The following is a 17,102-nucleotide window of genomic DNA, read 5'->3' as shown; positions in this document are numbered from 1 at the left end:
TAACAGCTGCGGTTTTTGGAGACAGTGGTAATGAAAACAGTATTTTAGGGTTAATTTTCAGTCTGTGGTGTGTCAGAACACTCACACCTCCACTCAGCTGGAATGTTCAGCACTGCCTTGCCTGGGACCCACATGCTACAGCCCCAAGTACTCTGTATCCCTCCACACCCACTGTCTGACTCTGATGGAAACCCCTGGGCCGAGTGAGTAGGTAAACACTCGTTTCTCATCCCAAGCTGTAGAGCCGTAGACTCTGCCATCTGGAAAGGGTGGACAGAGATCAGGTTGGCCCTGTGCCTCCCACACAGCATAAAAACTTAAGCTCCAACCCCCAGCATTTTATATGTAAAAATGCTGGGCAACAGTGGTGTGTGCGTATAACCCTAGTGCTGGGAAGCAGTATAAGCAGAATCCCAGAAGCCCACTGGCCAGCATTCCAGGTGAACCCATAAGAATCACCAGACCTCATCTCTAGAAATAATACGGTACATACACACAGTGGAATACTATTCAGCTGTAAATAATGAAATCATTAAATCTGCAGGTAAGGAATGGAACTAGAAAATATTATGCCGAGTGGGGTAACCCAGGCCCAGAAAAGTAACATCACCTTTTCCTCGTATTTGTGGATACTAGTTCTGAACCATTAGACACAAATATTCCTGGAAGATCACATACCAGGAAAGAGACAGTAAAACACAGTTGTTAAGAAGAGGAGAATGGGTAGAGACCTACCTGGAGGGGGAGAAGGGATAAATAACACTTCAGGATATCAAAAAAGCTGTAGAGATTATTTTATGATTACTCAAAACTACACGTGGAGCCAGGCATGGTAGCAGACATCTTATATTCCAGCGCTCAAGAGGCAGAGGCAGGTGTATCTCTGAGTTTGAGGCCAGCCTGGTCTGCACACTGAGTCTAGGACAGCCAAGGCTATAGAGCTAGTCACAAAACCACATACACACAAGTTCATATGTATTATATAAAGGAAGTTTTGCTATTTAAAGTGACAACACTTCCCCCAAAATACACAGAATGCCTAACAAAAACCCCAGTGCCAGGCATGAAGAACCTCCTTTTGAGATGTCGGTCAAGGAGTCCAAGAGATCCCCAAACAATACAGGCCTTGCTGTTGCCCTTGGCATCTCCCGCCTCACTGAGAACTAGCTCTTGATGGTTTGGGATGGAGACAGCAAGCTGCCAACAGGAAAGCTATCAACAGTCCCATCTAGCTAACACACCAATGAACCACAATAGTGACCACATGATAAAGTATTCCACAAGGTACAATAGTGCCACTTCCATCCTATGGGTAACCAACAGTTGCCTAGCTGGACTTGAGGCCCACCTAACAGAAAGTTCATGCCTAGCACTGCCAACTTAGCCAACTACCTATGCTTGGTGAGAACATGGACAGGGGGGAACCTACGATGGCCACTCTCCTAACCAGAGTCATTCTAAATACTATCCCTCCTACCTACAGACCATCAAAGGTGCTTCTCTTTGCTGTAGCTTACCGACAACCACAACTGGTCAAAATGCAGAGACCAACTGACTGTGGTGTTGGTTCCAATCAACACAACAACCTCCATTCCTAAGGCTCAGGGGCATCCTGGAGGGAAGTGCAAAGAGATTCTAAGAACCAGAGGGCCACGACATCTGCTATTACGATAGTTCTTCTTAAACCAAAACAGGACACAGAAAGAGGAGGGGTGAGTACAATCAAGGTATACATGACATCTCCCAAGGATAAAAGACTACTTTTGTGTTTTGAGATAAGGTCTCCCGCTGAACCCAGAGCTCACTGACTTGCCTAGACAACCAAACTTGGGGGTGGTCCTGTTCACACCTGTGCAGAGGTAGAATTACAGGTTCTCCCCAGCACTCCTGGCTGCTGATGTGGACACTAGGGTCTCCATGCTGCACATCAAACACTACTGACAGACTAAGCTACCTCCCCAACCCACACGCAGCTTTTCACGTGGGTCTTGAGGACTGAACTTAAGCACTGTACAAGCACTGTACCCTCCATGCTGTCTCTGGCCCACTGGAAACACCATTTCGCAGAGTCACATCTGCAGTGAAAAGCTGCCACTATGGAAGTTGTAGGTCCCTGCTTGGGAGTTGCTCTACATCTTCACCCCTCTTATGGGGTGTCTGGAACCTTCTGTAAACCAAGCCACCTACATAAATTCTGTAGTATAGTTTAACTATACAAAATAGAGAGTCCAGATATTTGTCATGCTTTAAATAATAGATTTTTGTTTTTTCAAGACAGAGTTTCTCTGTGTAACAGCTCTGGCTGTCTAGGAACTTGCTCTGTAGACCAGGCTGGCCTTGAACTCCCAAAGTGCTGAGAATTAAAGACATGCTCCGCCCCTGCCCATCCCTAGCACACGCTGACTGTCCCACGTCCTGATTTCACAGTTAAAATGCGAGCCTCTGTAACGCCAACAACCAGGACCAATATGGGCCTGGACCTGACCTGGAAGGCAAAGCTTGCTTTCCCACAGTGCCAGGAAACAGAGTTCAGGAGCTGCAGACTGGCTCTGTGGGCAAACAGTCGGTTGGCAGCAGGCATGGGTGAGAGCAAGGACGGAGACCAGGAGCGAACTACATGGTCTGCATAGTGAGGAACACAAGGTGAATGACTGTCTTGCCACGCCCACCTGAAACGCCTCTCTGCCTGTGCCAGCTGCTGGCACGCAATTATTTCAAAGAAGAAAATGTACAAGAAAAAGCTTTTTTTCTCAAATGGCTGTTGAATTTATTTCCTTGATCAGTAACAATCCTGGCAAAAGTTAGTTAACCAACATTGAGACATTTGTAATGAAATACTAATTTTAAAAACCCATGATACCTTGATAGAAATTAGAGTTTACACAAACAAAAAGAAGTCTTCAATATTGCCAGCAAATATAAAATGAATGTAGTATGTCTGGCAGGACACAGCAAGGCGTTTATACGTTTATATTTGACACTTGACCGTATTTCCAGTCACCATAATATCTTCTCTCCAGATTTAAAAAAATAGTATGCTGATTTCTATAACAAAGCTTTTTTTCCGTACAAAAATCAAATAATGGCCAACAAGTCACATCAGTGCAATAGGAAGAGGCTAAAAGAAAAAGAATCGCATCAGACAGGTGCTGAAATAAATACTAACTAGAAGGGGGAGAGACTAGAGCCCTCTCACTTCAGGTTGTGGGGTTTGTCTTCAGAGCCACAGGGGCCTTCCCCGGGCCACTCATCAGACAGCACAACCCAATCTGGCCAGCTGCCTCAGAGCCAGGCCTCCCTGTCACCTTGGAGCAGTCACCTGATCTAGGAGCAAAACCAGGCGGGATGGGCTGCAGCTGTCACTTTCCGGCTGCGCAGTTTTGTCAGAGGGAGCCCTTCGGCAGCTGCTGGAGATGAGCAGGGAGAGCATCTACATGGCTTATCCTGGCGGAGGTGTGCACACCCTAGCCCAAGCAAACAACTGAGACCATGGAGTTTTCCTGGAAGTTCAGTTGTGGAAAAGGTTCCTGGTTTGAGCATCCTTTGTGTTAGTGCCTCAGGGTCAAGGTGGCCACCTCTGACCACCTCAGTTAAAAGGCCTTTGCTGACCCGTGGCAGTGAGTGACTGGGCCCGCACTGCCGAGTCTGGTGACAGGCTGCACAGGTAGCCTCTGTCCACAACCAAACTAGGCCATCCTGATGGCTCGCACTGACCGTGAAGCCAAGTGTCAGGGCGGGTGGAGGAGCCCTGTCAGAGCCTGAGGCAGCTCCCACTGAGCAATCTGCACCAAAGGGCGTGGAAGGCACGAGCACAGTGGCCAGAGCCCCTTGGGCTGGCGAGACCACGAGTGTCCACAAGGCAGGTGCAGAGGTGGCCTGGTTTGGTTCCTACCCTTCCACAAGACATCCTGATTCTGCTGTGATTTAAAAAAAAAGCAAAGAAAGACGATTTTTGGTTTAAAAAGAAGCCACTCAAGGGTTAAAATAGTTACTTTTAACAAAGAAAATGAATTCTCCAATAAGCTGACACTATCTGGAAACGCGTGTGTTCCCCGTAAGCCCCGGTGTGAGCACGGCTTCACCCTCCCAGGACCTGAGCCTGCCGAGGAGGCGGACGTGTGCAAGAGGAGATGGGAGAGCCTCGGCAGCGTGGGCAGCAGCAGTCGGCTGAACGTTACAGTGAGGTGCACGGACCGCAGGCAGTTCAGATGGGCGTCTCCTTCCGGTCTTTGCTGGGGGAGGGCTTCACCTGCTCCTTAGCTGCTTTGACGTCGAGGACACCGTCACAGGGCAGCGGGCCTGTGCCCCCTCGCCTCTCGGGCTCCTCGTCCTCCTGGGGCTGCTGCTCAGATTTGGCTCTCTGCATCTGGAGCAGGCGGAGCTGCACGCGCAGCTCGATGATGGCCTCCCGCTCCTCGTGCACTGCCTGGTTCAGGTGGTTGTTCTTTATCTTGGGTGACAAAAAGGGCAGTTACCTCTTCTGCAGGGTCAGAAGGACAGGGAGCCACCCCAGAGAACACGAGCAAGTGACAGTATCAATACAGCTCTGAATGGGAGAGAATGTAAACTCGGCCTGGAGTTACAAAAGAGTAAACACATCTAGGAAACAAGGTATCGACAGAAACAGTTATTTTAGTAAGTACTGAGCGCTTAAATGGGCTTTTCTTACAGCCTTCAAGAAGAGTACAAAGATAATTTTAGCATCAATTAGGAGAGGGAATTGGAGCTGGGATAAAAGCCGAGATTGTTATCCATGTCAAAATCCCTATGACTACATCCGAAATGTGCTACTTAAAGTCTGTGAGAAAGCACAATCACTTCTAAACGATGACCGCTCATCCAGCAGAGTTTGGGTTCTCGGCAGCAACTTCCCGCATCCATCAGAGGCCTATCCTCGTCCTTCGTATTTCACAGCATCCTAAGCAGCTGGGTGTGCCATGTGACTAGACCTTTGTTCAAATGGGTAAGCACCAGGATAAGCCCTACTTGTACTCTATGACAGGAAAGCTGTGTGGATAAGGGGTCCACACAATCCGCACAATAAAACACTATGCTAAGTGTGCCATTCGTCTCCCTGTTCAGTAAGGAGAGATCAATATAAGGTGCCGATGTAGTCTAAACAACGGTCTCCAGCGACCTGCACCTCACCCCTGCTCCCTTCCCTTCTCTTTTCTTTTAAGCTAGGTCTCCCTCTGTAGACCACGCAGGCCTCAGTCTCAGAGCCACGACCTCTGCCTCCTGAGTGCTGGCATACTTAACAGGTACAGGTAGGTATACATGGAGGCCAGAGGGCAACCTGTCCTGGAGGAGGGAGCCGTCTTCTTCTAAGTCAGGTCTACTGCGGGGTCATGTCCATGGGTCCCTGTTCCTCTCCTGCAGGACAGATTCCTGCTGTAACAGGTGTGTTCTCCCCTAACACTGCCTACTCTCCACTAAGGATGGCCAGAGGTCCTGGGCAATTCTTAAATATCTTTTTTAAATTTTATTTTGTGTGCACTGGTGTTTTGCTTGCATGTATGTGTATGTGAAAGTGTCAGATCTCTTGGGACTGGAGTTACAGACAGCTGTGAGGTGCCATGTGGATGCTGGGAATTGAACCTAGGTCCTCTGGAAGAGCTGCCAGGACTCTTAACCACTGAGCAAACTCCCCGCTCTAAAATGATAGTTTTCATATCTTCTGTTGTTGTTTTTCGAGCCCAACTGTCCTAAAATTCAGTCTGTAGACAGGGTGGCTGCCAACTCAAATCCACGTGCCTCACTCATTACTGCTAGGATTATAGGCATGAGCCCCTAGGCCCAGCTTCTGAGCAAGTCTTGAGTCCCATGCGGGTATGGCTATGCTTTGCTTGCCAGTTCAGTGACCATGAATGAAACAAGCTGTCCCTTTACCACAAAAGACCACATTTCATTGGGGATAAGAAAGGAGATCACTTAGATCAGCTCTTCCCTTCCCAGCAAGCTGCTTTCTGTCACTCCTACTACAAGGTGTGACAAGGACTAAAGACAACTGTGCCTCGCTTTACCATCTCCATCTCATCTTCTCCAGTAGACCACGCAGGGCTGCTGGGAATCGTGGTCAGATACACCCACCTTTTAAAGACTCGAAAGAGAAAGGCCCCTTTGTACAGTACACCAAGATCAAGGCTACCACACTTCAAGCAGCCAAGAACACACATTTCAGGCTAGGCAAGAATGCCCTTCACCTCCTTTCCACAAGTCTGGCTGTTGCCCTCCCAAACTCACTTCCAGCTCTTCATTCTGCCTCTGCAAGTCTTCCAGAATGATCTGTAGCTCCTCCTCATCCTCGCTCTCGCTCTCGCTCTCAGAGGAGTACTCCTCGGTCTCACTCCGGCCATGCTGCTGGCGACTGGGAGGAGACAATAGGGGATGTTATCGTGGCTTGGCGGCCAGCTCTCTGAAATCCTCCCAATGCTGTTCTCAGACCCGATGAGAAGCTTGAGGCGATGGATTTCAGAAGTGTTTGCAGGAGGGTTTAAACACTCTGTCCCCATTTAGACAACACAGAAGGGACGTCCAGCCCCCAACCCCCCTTACCTCTGTATCTCCGCGATCTCAGCACGGAGGCGTTCAATCTCCTCCTTCTCCGAGGCGATCTGACGCCGCAGAAACTGCTCCATGGCCAGGAGCTCCTCCTGCTCAGTCAGGATCTCATTCTCCTGAAATGATTGCAGAACACCTTTTCCAAGCTCTGGTAGAGGAAATGCCACCTTTCCAGGGTCGCCCACTCAACCAAAGCCACACTGTTTCCTCAGAATCCGCAGTTACACGAAGCTGTTTTGAGAACATATAGACTCTCCCCTATGAGCCTACCACCCAAGACCAAGGGTCAAATGTCAACCTGCCTCAGCTTCCTGGGGGCTGAGCAGATTGCTCAGCGGCTAGGAGTACTTGCTCTTATTTCAGAGAACCCGGCTCAGCTCCCAGCACTACCACTGGAGTACTCACAACTACATGTAGCTCCAACTTCAGAAGATCCAACACCCTCTTCTGGCCTCAACAGGTACCTGAACATGGTGTGTGCAACACATTCAATGCACATAAATAAAGTAAACACAATCTAGCCGGGCGGTGGTGGCTCACGCCTTTAATCCCAGCACTCGGGAGGCAGAGGCAGGCGGATCTCTGTGAGTTCGAGGCCGGGCTGGACCGACAGCCTCCAAAACAATACAGAGAAACCCTGTCTCGTAAAACCAAAATAAATAAAGTAAACACTATCTAAAAACTGTCTGCTTTGGCTTCCTGTCTCTCAGGATTCAGTGTCACCAGGAACAGAAGAACCCAAGAGATTATGTGTGGCTGGTCCCATGTCAAGTATAAGCAGACCAGAGAGAAAGAAGGGCGGTTACATGTGTGGCTGGTCCCATGTCAAGTATAAGCAGACCAGAGAAGGGTGGTTACAGGTTTTACTTCCTCGCTGCACTCAGCCATGCCCACCAGATACAGAAGGAGCGAACTCCGCTCAACCCATAATCATACAGAGGCCCTGTCGGCTCGCATCCACCCTGCAAAGCAGTCAGCAGGAGTGAGGAGCTGGAGGGACAGCTTCTCAAGAGGGGTGGCCACCATGGCCATGCTCCAATAAGGAACGAAAGGCTATCAAGGAAGGTACTTCTCTTTTCTGTCTTTAAACATGGACATTTCTCCCATGCATGGAGGTAACACCTCAGACAGGAAACCTTCAAGACAGGAAACCGGAACTTTATTCTCTCCTGTAAATCAAGAAAAATGCCTACCACATGAACCTAAGAAACTAGACGAAGGCGGCTTCTCCTCCACACAACAATTCAACAAACACAGCACAGGGCACGGCCACAAAACAGAACAAGCCCTTGGGAGTCACTTTATAACTCAGGGTGAAAGTCTACAGTTGAGCTTCTCACTTTATAACTCAGGGTGAAAGTCTACAGTTGAGCTCCTCACTTTATAACTCAGGGTGAAAGTCTACAGTTGAGCTCCTCACTTTATAACTCAGGGTGAAAGTCTACAGTTGAGCTCCTCACTTTATAACTCTGGGTGAAAGTCTACAGTTGAGTTTCACACTTTATAACTCAGGGTGAAAGTCTACAGTTGAGCTTCTCACTTTATAACTCAGGGTGAAAGTCTACAGTTGAGCTTCTCACTTTATAACTCAGGGTGAAAGTCTACAGTTGAGCTCCTCACTTTATAACTCTGGGTGAAAGTCTACAGTTGAGCTCCTCACTTTATAACTCAGGGTGAAAGTCTACAGTTGAGCTCCTCACTTTATAACTCAGGGTGAAAGTCTACAGTTGAGCTTCTCACTTTATAACTCTGGGTGAAAGTCTACAGTTGAGCTCCTCACTTTATAACTCAGGGTGAAAGTCTACAGTTGAGCTCCTCACTTTATAACTCAGGGTGAAAGTCTACAGTTGAGCTCCTCACTTTATAACTCAGGGTGAAAGTCTACAGTTGAGCTTCTCACTTTATAACTCTGGGTGAAAGTCTACAGTTGAGTTTCACACTTTATAACTCTGGGTGAAAGTCTACAGTTGAGCTTCTCACTTTATAACTCAGGGTGAAAGTCTACAGTTGAGCTCCTCACTTTATAACTCAGGGTGAAAGTCTACAGTTGAGCTCCTCACTTTATAACTCTGGGTGAAAGTCTACAGTTGAGTTTCACACTTTATAACTCTGGGTGAAAGTCTACAGTTGAGCTTCTCACTTTATAACTCTGGGTGAAAGTATACAGTTGAGCTTCTCACTTTATAACTCTGGGTGAAAGTATACAGTTGAGCTTCTCACTTTATAACTCTGGGTGAAAGTCTACAGTTGAGCTTCTCACTTTATAACTCAGGGTGAAAGTCTACAGTTGAGCTTCTCACTTTATAACTCAGGGTGAAAGTCTACAGTTGAGCTTCTCACTTTATAACTCTGGGTGAAAGTCTACAGTTGAGCTTCTCACTTTATAACTCTGGGTGAAAGTCTACAGTTGAGCTTCTCACTTTATAACTCTGGGTGAAAGTATACAGTTGAGCTTCTCACTTTATAACTCTGGGTGAAAGTCTACAGTTGAGCTTCTCACTTTATAACTCTGGGTGAAAGTCTACAGTTGAGCTCCTCACTTTATAACTCAGGGTGAAAGTCTACAGTTGAGCTTCTCACTTTATAACTCAGGGTGAAAGTCTACAGTTGAGCTTCTCACTTTATAACTCTGGGTGAAAGTCTACAGTTGAGCTTCTCACTTTATAACTCTGGGTGAAAGTCTACAGTTGAGCTCCTCACTTTATAACTCAGGGTGAAAGTCTACAGTTGAGCTCCTCACTTTATAACTCAGGGTGAAAGTCTACAGTTGAGCTCCTCACTTTATAACTCAGGGTGAAAGTCTACAGTTGAGCTTCTCACTTTATAACTCTGGGTGAAAGTCTACAGTTGAGTTTCACACTTTATAACTCTGGGTGAAAGTCTACAGTTGAGCTTCTCACTTTATAACTCAGGGTGAAAGTCTACAGTTGAGCTCCTCACTTTATAACTCAGGGTGAAAGTCTACAGTTGAGCTCCTCACTTTATAACTCTGGGTGAAAGTCTACAGTTGAGTTTCACACTTTATAACTCTGGGTGAAAGTCTACAGTTGAGCTTCTCACTTTATAACTCTGGGTGAAAGTATACAGTTGAGCTTCTCACTTTATAACTCTGGGTGAAAGTATACAGTTGAGCTTCTCACTTTATAACTCTGGGTGAAAGTCTACAGTTGAGCTTCTCACTTTATAACTCAGGGTGAAAGTCTACAGTTGAGCTTCTCACTTTATAACTCAGGGTGAAAGTCTACAGTTGAGCTTCTCACTTTATAACTCTGGGTGAAAGTCTACAGTTGAGCTTCTCACTTTATAACTCTGGGTGAAAGTCTACAGTTGAGCTTCTCACTTTATAACTCTGGGTGAAAGTATACAGTTGAGCTTCTCACTTTATAACTCTGGGTGAAAGTCTACAGTTGAGCTTCTCACTTTATAACTCTGGGTGAAAGTCTACAGTTGAGCTCCTCACTTTATAACTCAGGGTGAAAGTCTACAGTTGAGCTCCTCACTTTATAACTCAGGGTGAAAGTCTACAGTTGAGCTCCTCACTTTATAACTCAGGGTGAAAGTCTACAGTTGAGCTTCTCACTTTATAACTCAGGGTGAAAGTCTACAGTTGAGCTCCTCACTTTATAACTCAGGGTGAAAGTCTACAGTTGAGCTTCTCACTTTATAACTCTGGGTGAAAGTCTACAGTTGAGCTCCTCACTTTATAACTCAGGGTGAAAGTCTACAGTTGAGCTTCTCACTTTATAACTCAGGGTGAAAGTCTACAGTTGAGCTCCTCACTTTATAACTCTGGGTGAAAGTCTACAGTTGAGCTCCTCACTTTATAACTCAGGGTGAAAGTCTACAGTTGAGCTTCTCACTTTATAACTCGGGGTGAAAGTCTACAGTTGAGCTTCTCACTTTATAACTCAGGGTGAAAGTCTACAGTTGAGCTTCTCACTTTATAACTCAGGGTGAAAGTCTACAGTTGAGCTTCTCACTTTATAACTCGGGGTGAAAGTCTACAGTTGAGTTTCACACTTTATAACTCAGGGTGAAAGTCTACAGTTGAGCTCCTCACTTTATAACTCAGGGTGAAAGTCTACAGTTGAGCTCCTCACTTTATAACTCTGGGTGAAAGTCTACAGCTGAGTTTCACACTTTATAACTCGGGGTGAAAGTCTACAGTTGAGCTCCTCACTTTATAACTCTGGGTGAAAGTCTACAGTTGAGCTCCTCACTTTATAACTCAGGGTGAAAGTCTACAGCTGAGTTTCACACTTTATAACTCAGGGTGAAAGTCTACAGTTGAGCTCCTCACTTTATAACTCAGGGTGAAAGTCTACAGTTGAGCTCCTCACTTTATAACTCAGGGTGAAAGTCTACAGTTGAGCTCCTCACTTTATAACTCGGGGTGAAAGTCTACAGTTGAGCTCCTCACTTTATAACTCAGGGTGAAAGTCTACAGCTGAGTTTCACACTTTATAACTCAGGGTGAAAGTCTACAGTTGAGCTCCTCACTTTATAACTCTGGGTGAAAGTCTACAGTTGAGCTCCTCACTTTATAACTCAGGGTGAAAGTCTACAGCTGAGTTTCACACTTTATAACTCAGGGTGAAAGTCTACAGTTGAGCTCCTCACTTTATAACTCAGGGTGAAAGTCTACAGTTGAGCTCCTCACTTTATAACTCTGGGTGAAAGTCTACAGCTGAGTTTCACACTTTATAACTCAGGGTGAAAGTCTACAGTTGAGCTCCTCACTTTATAACTCAGGGTGAAAGTCTACAGTTGAGCTCCTCACTTTATAACTCAGGGTGAAAGTCTACAGTTGAGCTTCTCACTTTATAACTCAGGGTGAAAGTCTACAGTTGAGCTTCTCACTTTATAACTCAGGGTGAAAGTCTACAGTTGAGCTCCTCACTTTATAACTCAGGGTGAAAGTCTACAGTTGAGCTTCTCACTTTATAACTCTGGGTGAAAGTCTACAGCTGAGTTTCACACTTTATAACTCAGGGTGAAAGTCTACAGTTGAGCTCCTCACTTTATAACTCAGGGTGAAAGTCTACAGTTGAGCTCCTCACTTTATAACTCAGGGTGAAAGTCTACAGTTGAGCTTCTCACTTTATAACTCAGGGTGAAAGTCTACAGTTGAGCTTCTCACTTTATAACTCAGGGTGAAAGTCTACAGTTGAGCTTCTCACTTTATAACTCAGGGTGAAAGTCTACAGTTGAGCTTCTATTTGAAAACGGCCAACAGGTGACCTCAATTGACAAGAGTTTGGCTTACCTGGGCAAGCAGGATGTTTATAACTTCCTCGTTTTCATTCATTTCTTCTTTGGAAACATCCTCTTTTGAAAGGCTGGCTATCTCCTGTGCAATCTTGGTCTCACACTCCTGTTAAAGACACAAATGATGAACTGTTCAGCCGGTGTGTGTGAAACATTCCCAAACCAAAATTAAAGAAAACCCCAGCAGCAGTCGGGTGCCCCATCTAACATAATGGAAGGACATTTGCTATCTGGGCTTAGAAATAATGTGGTTAGAACCAGGCATGGTGGTGCACGTTATTAACCACGGAGGATCTCAGTGAGTTTGAGGGCAGCCTGGTCTACAGAGTGAGTTCCAGGATGACACAGAAAGACCCTGTCACAAAACCAGAAACACAAAACAGAAGAGACTATAATGTGGAGAGAGATGGCCAGGTTGCTCAGTGGTAGACACTTGCAGTCAAGACTGACACCCTGAATCCATCTCTCCCTCCCCGGGACCCAGGTGATGGAGAGCACTGATCCCTCCAAGTTGTCCTTGGTTGTCCACACGAGTGCTGTGGCATGTCCATACCCATGTGCACACTCACACACACATAACAAATTAAAAAATTTAAAGTAAGAAAATAGCATGCAGGGTTCCCGTGGCCTGTGGCTGCACTATGAAAAATGCTCACTTCTGATGAATGTGCTCACCACTTCTGGACCACGTGTGATGCTGTGAACTGACTCAGTAGGGATCTAGCCCCCCAGCTTCACACTTGGCTTTAGGATGCTCCTGTCTCCTGTGCTGAGGGCAGTGTTGCTGAGTGGCGGCCAGGGCATGAGTGCTCCTCAGCTTCCTGATCCACTCAGGGTCCTCTGCTGCTCTTAGCTATTAGGAGCGCTTTACACATGTTCTGTGAAGGCTCATGGGTTATTGTTCTCTTAGAGGATAAATTTCTGGGTTATATGGTGAGTAATCATGTTTAATTTTATAAGAAAGTGCCAAGATGATATCGTGGTTTAAACTGATAACACATTTTTTTCTTATTTTTAGTCATTAATCCACTGAGTGATGTTACTTCTGTTTTTAAGTCATTTCTCCTTCAAAGGTGAAGTCGACATGATGAGACCTGGGTGTGCAGCAACAGTAAGTAAGTGATTTTGGTAAAAGGAAGGAAGGAAGGAAGGAAGGAACAAACAAACGAAGAAAGAGCCAGGCAGTGGTGGCGCACACCTTTAATCCCAGCACTCGGAAAGCAGAGGCAGGCAGATCTCTGTGAGTTCAAGACCAGCCTGGTCTACAAAGCTACACAGAGAAACCCTGTCTTGACCCCCCCCCCCAAAAAAAATCAAAAAGAGAGAATGGTTCGGGGCACACAAGCTGATAGAATGAAGACACCCATCCCCTTTTGATACTGCCTCCGGCTTCAATGCAAATTTCTGTGTGCGTGGCACCTGTACAAAGACGTGTGGGGGTACTTGGTGCATGTGTACAGAGGCTACAAGTCATTGGTTGGGTGTCATTCCCCAATCAGTTCTCTACCTCATTTTTTGAGCCAATGTCTCTGACTGAACCTGGAATTCACAGACTGCTCTAGAGTAGCTGGTCTCAAGTCTCCTGTCTCCACCTACCCAGAGCTGGGATTACAAGCATAAGTCATGGCATCTGGCTTTTATGTAGGTGCTGGGAACTGAATTCTGGTCCTTACTTTTGCAAAAGCCAAGGACTTTGCCAATTGAGCTATCTCTACACCCTTATACCATGGTTCCTTCATTCAAAACAGACGCATGACATGAGAAACAAAAGCCAAACCTCCACTAGTTGTGTTCTAAGTCATCACATGAAGGGTGCTGGACAATGCCATACAATCAAAAACTGCAATCTGCCCCATGACACTGAATTCAAAGCCAGGGAGGTGACCCATTGCTGTAACCCAGCACCCGGGAGGCAGAGGCAGCAGGGTCAAGGTCATCCTGGCTACAGAGCAAGTTTGAGAGTGTCATGGGCCACATGAGATCCTATTAAAAATAAAGGAGGACAGGAAACGAGAGGCAACCTAGTGAGCTGGGGAGGAAAGAAGTACCCAAAGGGCTCCTGCCCTGAACCTGGAGTGCACAGCCCAACTGTGCCCCCATGAAGCCCGTGGCCTGAACCTGGAGTGCACAGCCCAACCGTGCCCCCACGAAGCCCGTGGCCTGAAGCTCAGGACCTAGGTGACTATCTCTGCACGCAGCAATCCCCACACCACTCTCCAGGCCTGAGGGGTGCGAACTAGGATCTGTAGAGAGCCACTTAAATCCTGTTGTTGGATCTGCATGGAGACTGCAAGATCTTCAGGGATGTGGATTTCAGCTTTGGTGTGGCCAGGAAACTGAACCAAGCCTCACACATTAAACTAGTATGAAATCCAAAGACGGACTTGGGCACTCCATATGCAGCAGCGGCTGCACACAGTTCTTGCCCTGATGTGCAAAATCCTCCTGGGCCTTCATTCCTGAGTTCCTTTCAAAACTCACTCCAAAGGTCTCACACCCAGCCTGCTTTTCACCCTTAGAAAGCTGTTTACAGACACAAACCAGGCAGGAAATTTTAAAAAACCAACCAACCAACCAACCAAAAAAAAACCTTCTAAACTTAATGAAACATCTGATTTATACCAAGCTAAAATATGAATAACACAGAACACCACACACTTATGTGAATAAATTTCCCACCAGAGAGTTAACATCAACAAGGATGTTATCTATTACTTTTAAAAGAAATAACTTACTGTAGCATTCTGGAATATTACATTACTATGTAAAGGTGTGCTGTGTTGGCTTATGCTGAATTCATTTAACTAGGTAAAGATGTGTTGCTGTCACCTTGCCTGCCTAAGGCACCAGGTTGGTCTAAGAAGAGCTGACTGGCCAATAGCTAGGCAGTAGGGATAGGCGGGGCTGCCAGGGAAAGAGTAAGCAAGAGGAGTCTAGGGTGGAGAGACGAATGGGGGAGAAAGAAAGGGAGAGGCCCTGGGCCAGCCAGGCAGCTGCCAGACAGACAGACACATAGGAAGCAGGAAACTAGGACATACAGAATGAAAGAAAGGTAAACAGCCCCAAGGCCAAACAGGTGAAGAGAAAAATAGGTTAAATTAAGTTATAAGAGCTATTGGCAAGCCCAAGATAAGTATGAGCATTCGTAACTAATTAAATCTCCAGTCACAGTTTGGGGCTGGCAGGCCGAGGAAGCCTGCTCTGTGGAAGACGCTGCCACACCCTGCCCCTTGGTGGACACAGGACGGAGGACAGTGACTCACTTGTCTTTTAGCTTCCCTCAGCTTCCTCTTGAGAGCAGTTAGAATCCTTTGCACTTCCCATAGTCTTTCTTCTTTAGATAAGTCCTTTATCCCTCCCTGCAGATCTCGATGTAAACAATTCAAAAGAAACTCCTAGAAAACAAAAGGACATGTGGAGTGCCGTTCAGTGTCTGTCATCTCCAAGCAGCACACGCAGCTCCTATGAGGAAGATGGCTCTCGGCCTCCACACAGCAGCGCCGAGTCCTCTCTCCACCCATCCTCATTTGCTTTACCTGGGAATGAGACCCTCATCGTTTGTGACTAGTAATTCAACAGCAATTAATTCACATCCTTTATGTCTCCTCCTCACGGCAACCGCCAAGGAGAAGTCAACAGACAGAAAACAGGCAGTGATAGTGTTCATGGAGACACAATGTGTGCAAGCCTTTTATTCAGGCTCTCCACCCCCCCCCACACACACACGTTTACTGGGTTTCTTTTAGATAGCAAAGTAACGTAGAAGGTGGGAAAGCTCAGGTTCTGAGCTAAAACAGTCACATAGTCTAGAAATTATACCAGAGTAAATTACTAAACTTCCTTTCCACTATTCTAGCTGTAAAATTTGATGGTTAACAACTGCACCTTGTCTAGAAAATCAAACATTTTTGAGCTCCTGGTGGTGGGCTGAGTCCTCCCCATGCATTATCTCCCACATGAACTCCAGAGCTCATCTGTTTAAGGTGAGAATACCAAGACTCTAGAACACTGAACAATTGGCTGAAAGTTAGCATGACAGGCATCAGCCGAGCAGGCGCTTAAAACCAGTTCTTACAGTGCAAGATGCTACGCCATTGCTGTTTACTTACGTGATGTAAACTAGGACCAGCTGAAAATGCACCTCAGAGGGAGGCTTGCAGGGCTTGCGTAAGGCCCTGGGCTCCACCCCCAGGTCTGCAAGGAACTCAATGGACCACAACCTCTGCATCAGAAGGTGGAGGAAGGAGCACAGGAACCAACTCAGTAAACTAGAGCTCATCACCTCAAGCCCCTGTGGCCAGCACAGAAGCAGGCAGGGAGGGGTAAGGGGAGGGCAATGATGGGGAAAGTCCTTATCTTATTGGTTGTTGAATAAAGCACTGTTGGCCAATGGGGAAGCAAGACAGGTGGGACTAGGAGTCGAGAAGGATTCTGGGAAAGAGAGGCACAGGCAGCACAATGTAGGATGCCAGAGGAGTAAGAGGTCTGGACCCTGTTTTCTGGTAAGCGAAGACCACATGGAAATACTCAGATTAGCAATTATGGGTTAAATATTAAGTCAGAGCTAGCCGATAAGAAATCATAGCAAATGGCCAACAGCTTACAATGGATATAGCATCCTGTGTGTTACCTGGGGGGCTCAAACAGCTCAGCAGGGCCCAGGTGGGAAGACAACTCTACACAGGGCAAGGTCAGGGCTGGGTGGGACAAGGGCCAGGTACACACCTGTCTCCTGATCTCTTCCTTGATGCCTGCCTGGGTCTCTGGCAGTGTGGGCATCGTCGCCATGTTGGACCAACGCAGAGGTCTTGTCACTTGCTTTAGAACCACAGTGCCAAAGAGCTCTTGCACATGTGTGAAGAGCACATACAGGACACGGTTGCTGATCTGCAGAAAACAGACTCAGAGTTCAGAAAACCGCTGGAGCAGTCTTTCCTGTCTGCACCCATCATAGTGCAGCCTTTAATGCTGGACACAGAGAGGAGACTCCGCACGTGCAGCAAGGACAAAACAGGCTACTAACCAAGCATCAACTCAAGGAGAAAATATGAAAGCCTGGCTTGAACCATGTACTCAAGTACCATAAGGGAAGAAGCCTGTACAGGACAAATCATTACCATCACTTAGCATTTCCCGTCTGAAGTATCTACTGATCATTTCCATTCTATCCTGAGACCTTTCCGCACACAGGGGGGAGGTGCTGGCAGCCTCTTGGGAACACACGCACCAGTGTTCCATGACTTGCCAGGCTAGGAAGGCAGCTCTGCAGGACG

At 46.7% G+C, this 17,102-nt stretch overlaps 1 protein-coding gene across 3 annotated transcripts in view; it reads right to left on the bottom strand.

Annotated features, from left to right (window-relative positions):
• Window positions 1–2,750: 2,750 nt before the first annotated feature.
• The window catches only part of Ralbp1 (ralA binding protein 1), a 36,166-nt gene continuing 21,814 nt past the window's right edge, over window positions 2,751–17,102 (bottom strand). For all 3 annotated transcript variants that reach the window (XM_040752932.1, XM_040752931.1, XM_005077165.4), the window contains exons 5-10: window positions 16,555–16,716; window positions 15,093–15,224; window positions 11,828–11,935; window positions 6,556–6,677; window positions 6,244–6,367; window positions 2,751–4,450 (exon numbers count right to left, since the gene is read on the bottom strand). In XM_040752932.1, the coding sequence (XP_040608866.1) occupies window positions 4,205–4,450; window positions 6,244–6,367; window positions 6,556–6,677; window positions 11,828–11,935; window positions 15,093–15,224; window positions 16,555–16,716 (894 nt within the window). In that variant the 3' untranslated portion in view covers window positions 2,751–4,204. The remainder of the gene's footprint in view (window positions 4,451–6,243; window positions 6,368–6,555; window positions 6,678–11,827; window positions 11,936–15,092; window positions 15,225–16,554; window positions 16,717–17,102) is intronic.

Source organism: Mesocricetus auratus, unplaced genomic scaffold (genome assembly GCF_017639785.1).
Source record: "Mesocricetus auratus isolate SY011 unplaced genomic scaffold, BCM_Maur_2.0 Super-Scaffold_100010, whole genome shotgun sequence".
Taxonomy (NCBI): Eukaryota; Metazoa; Chordata; class Mammalia; order Rodentia; family Cricetidae; genus Mesocricetus; species Mesocricetus auratus.
This window is presented reverse-complemented; position numbering and strand designations above follow the sequence as displayed.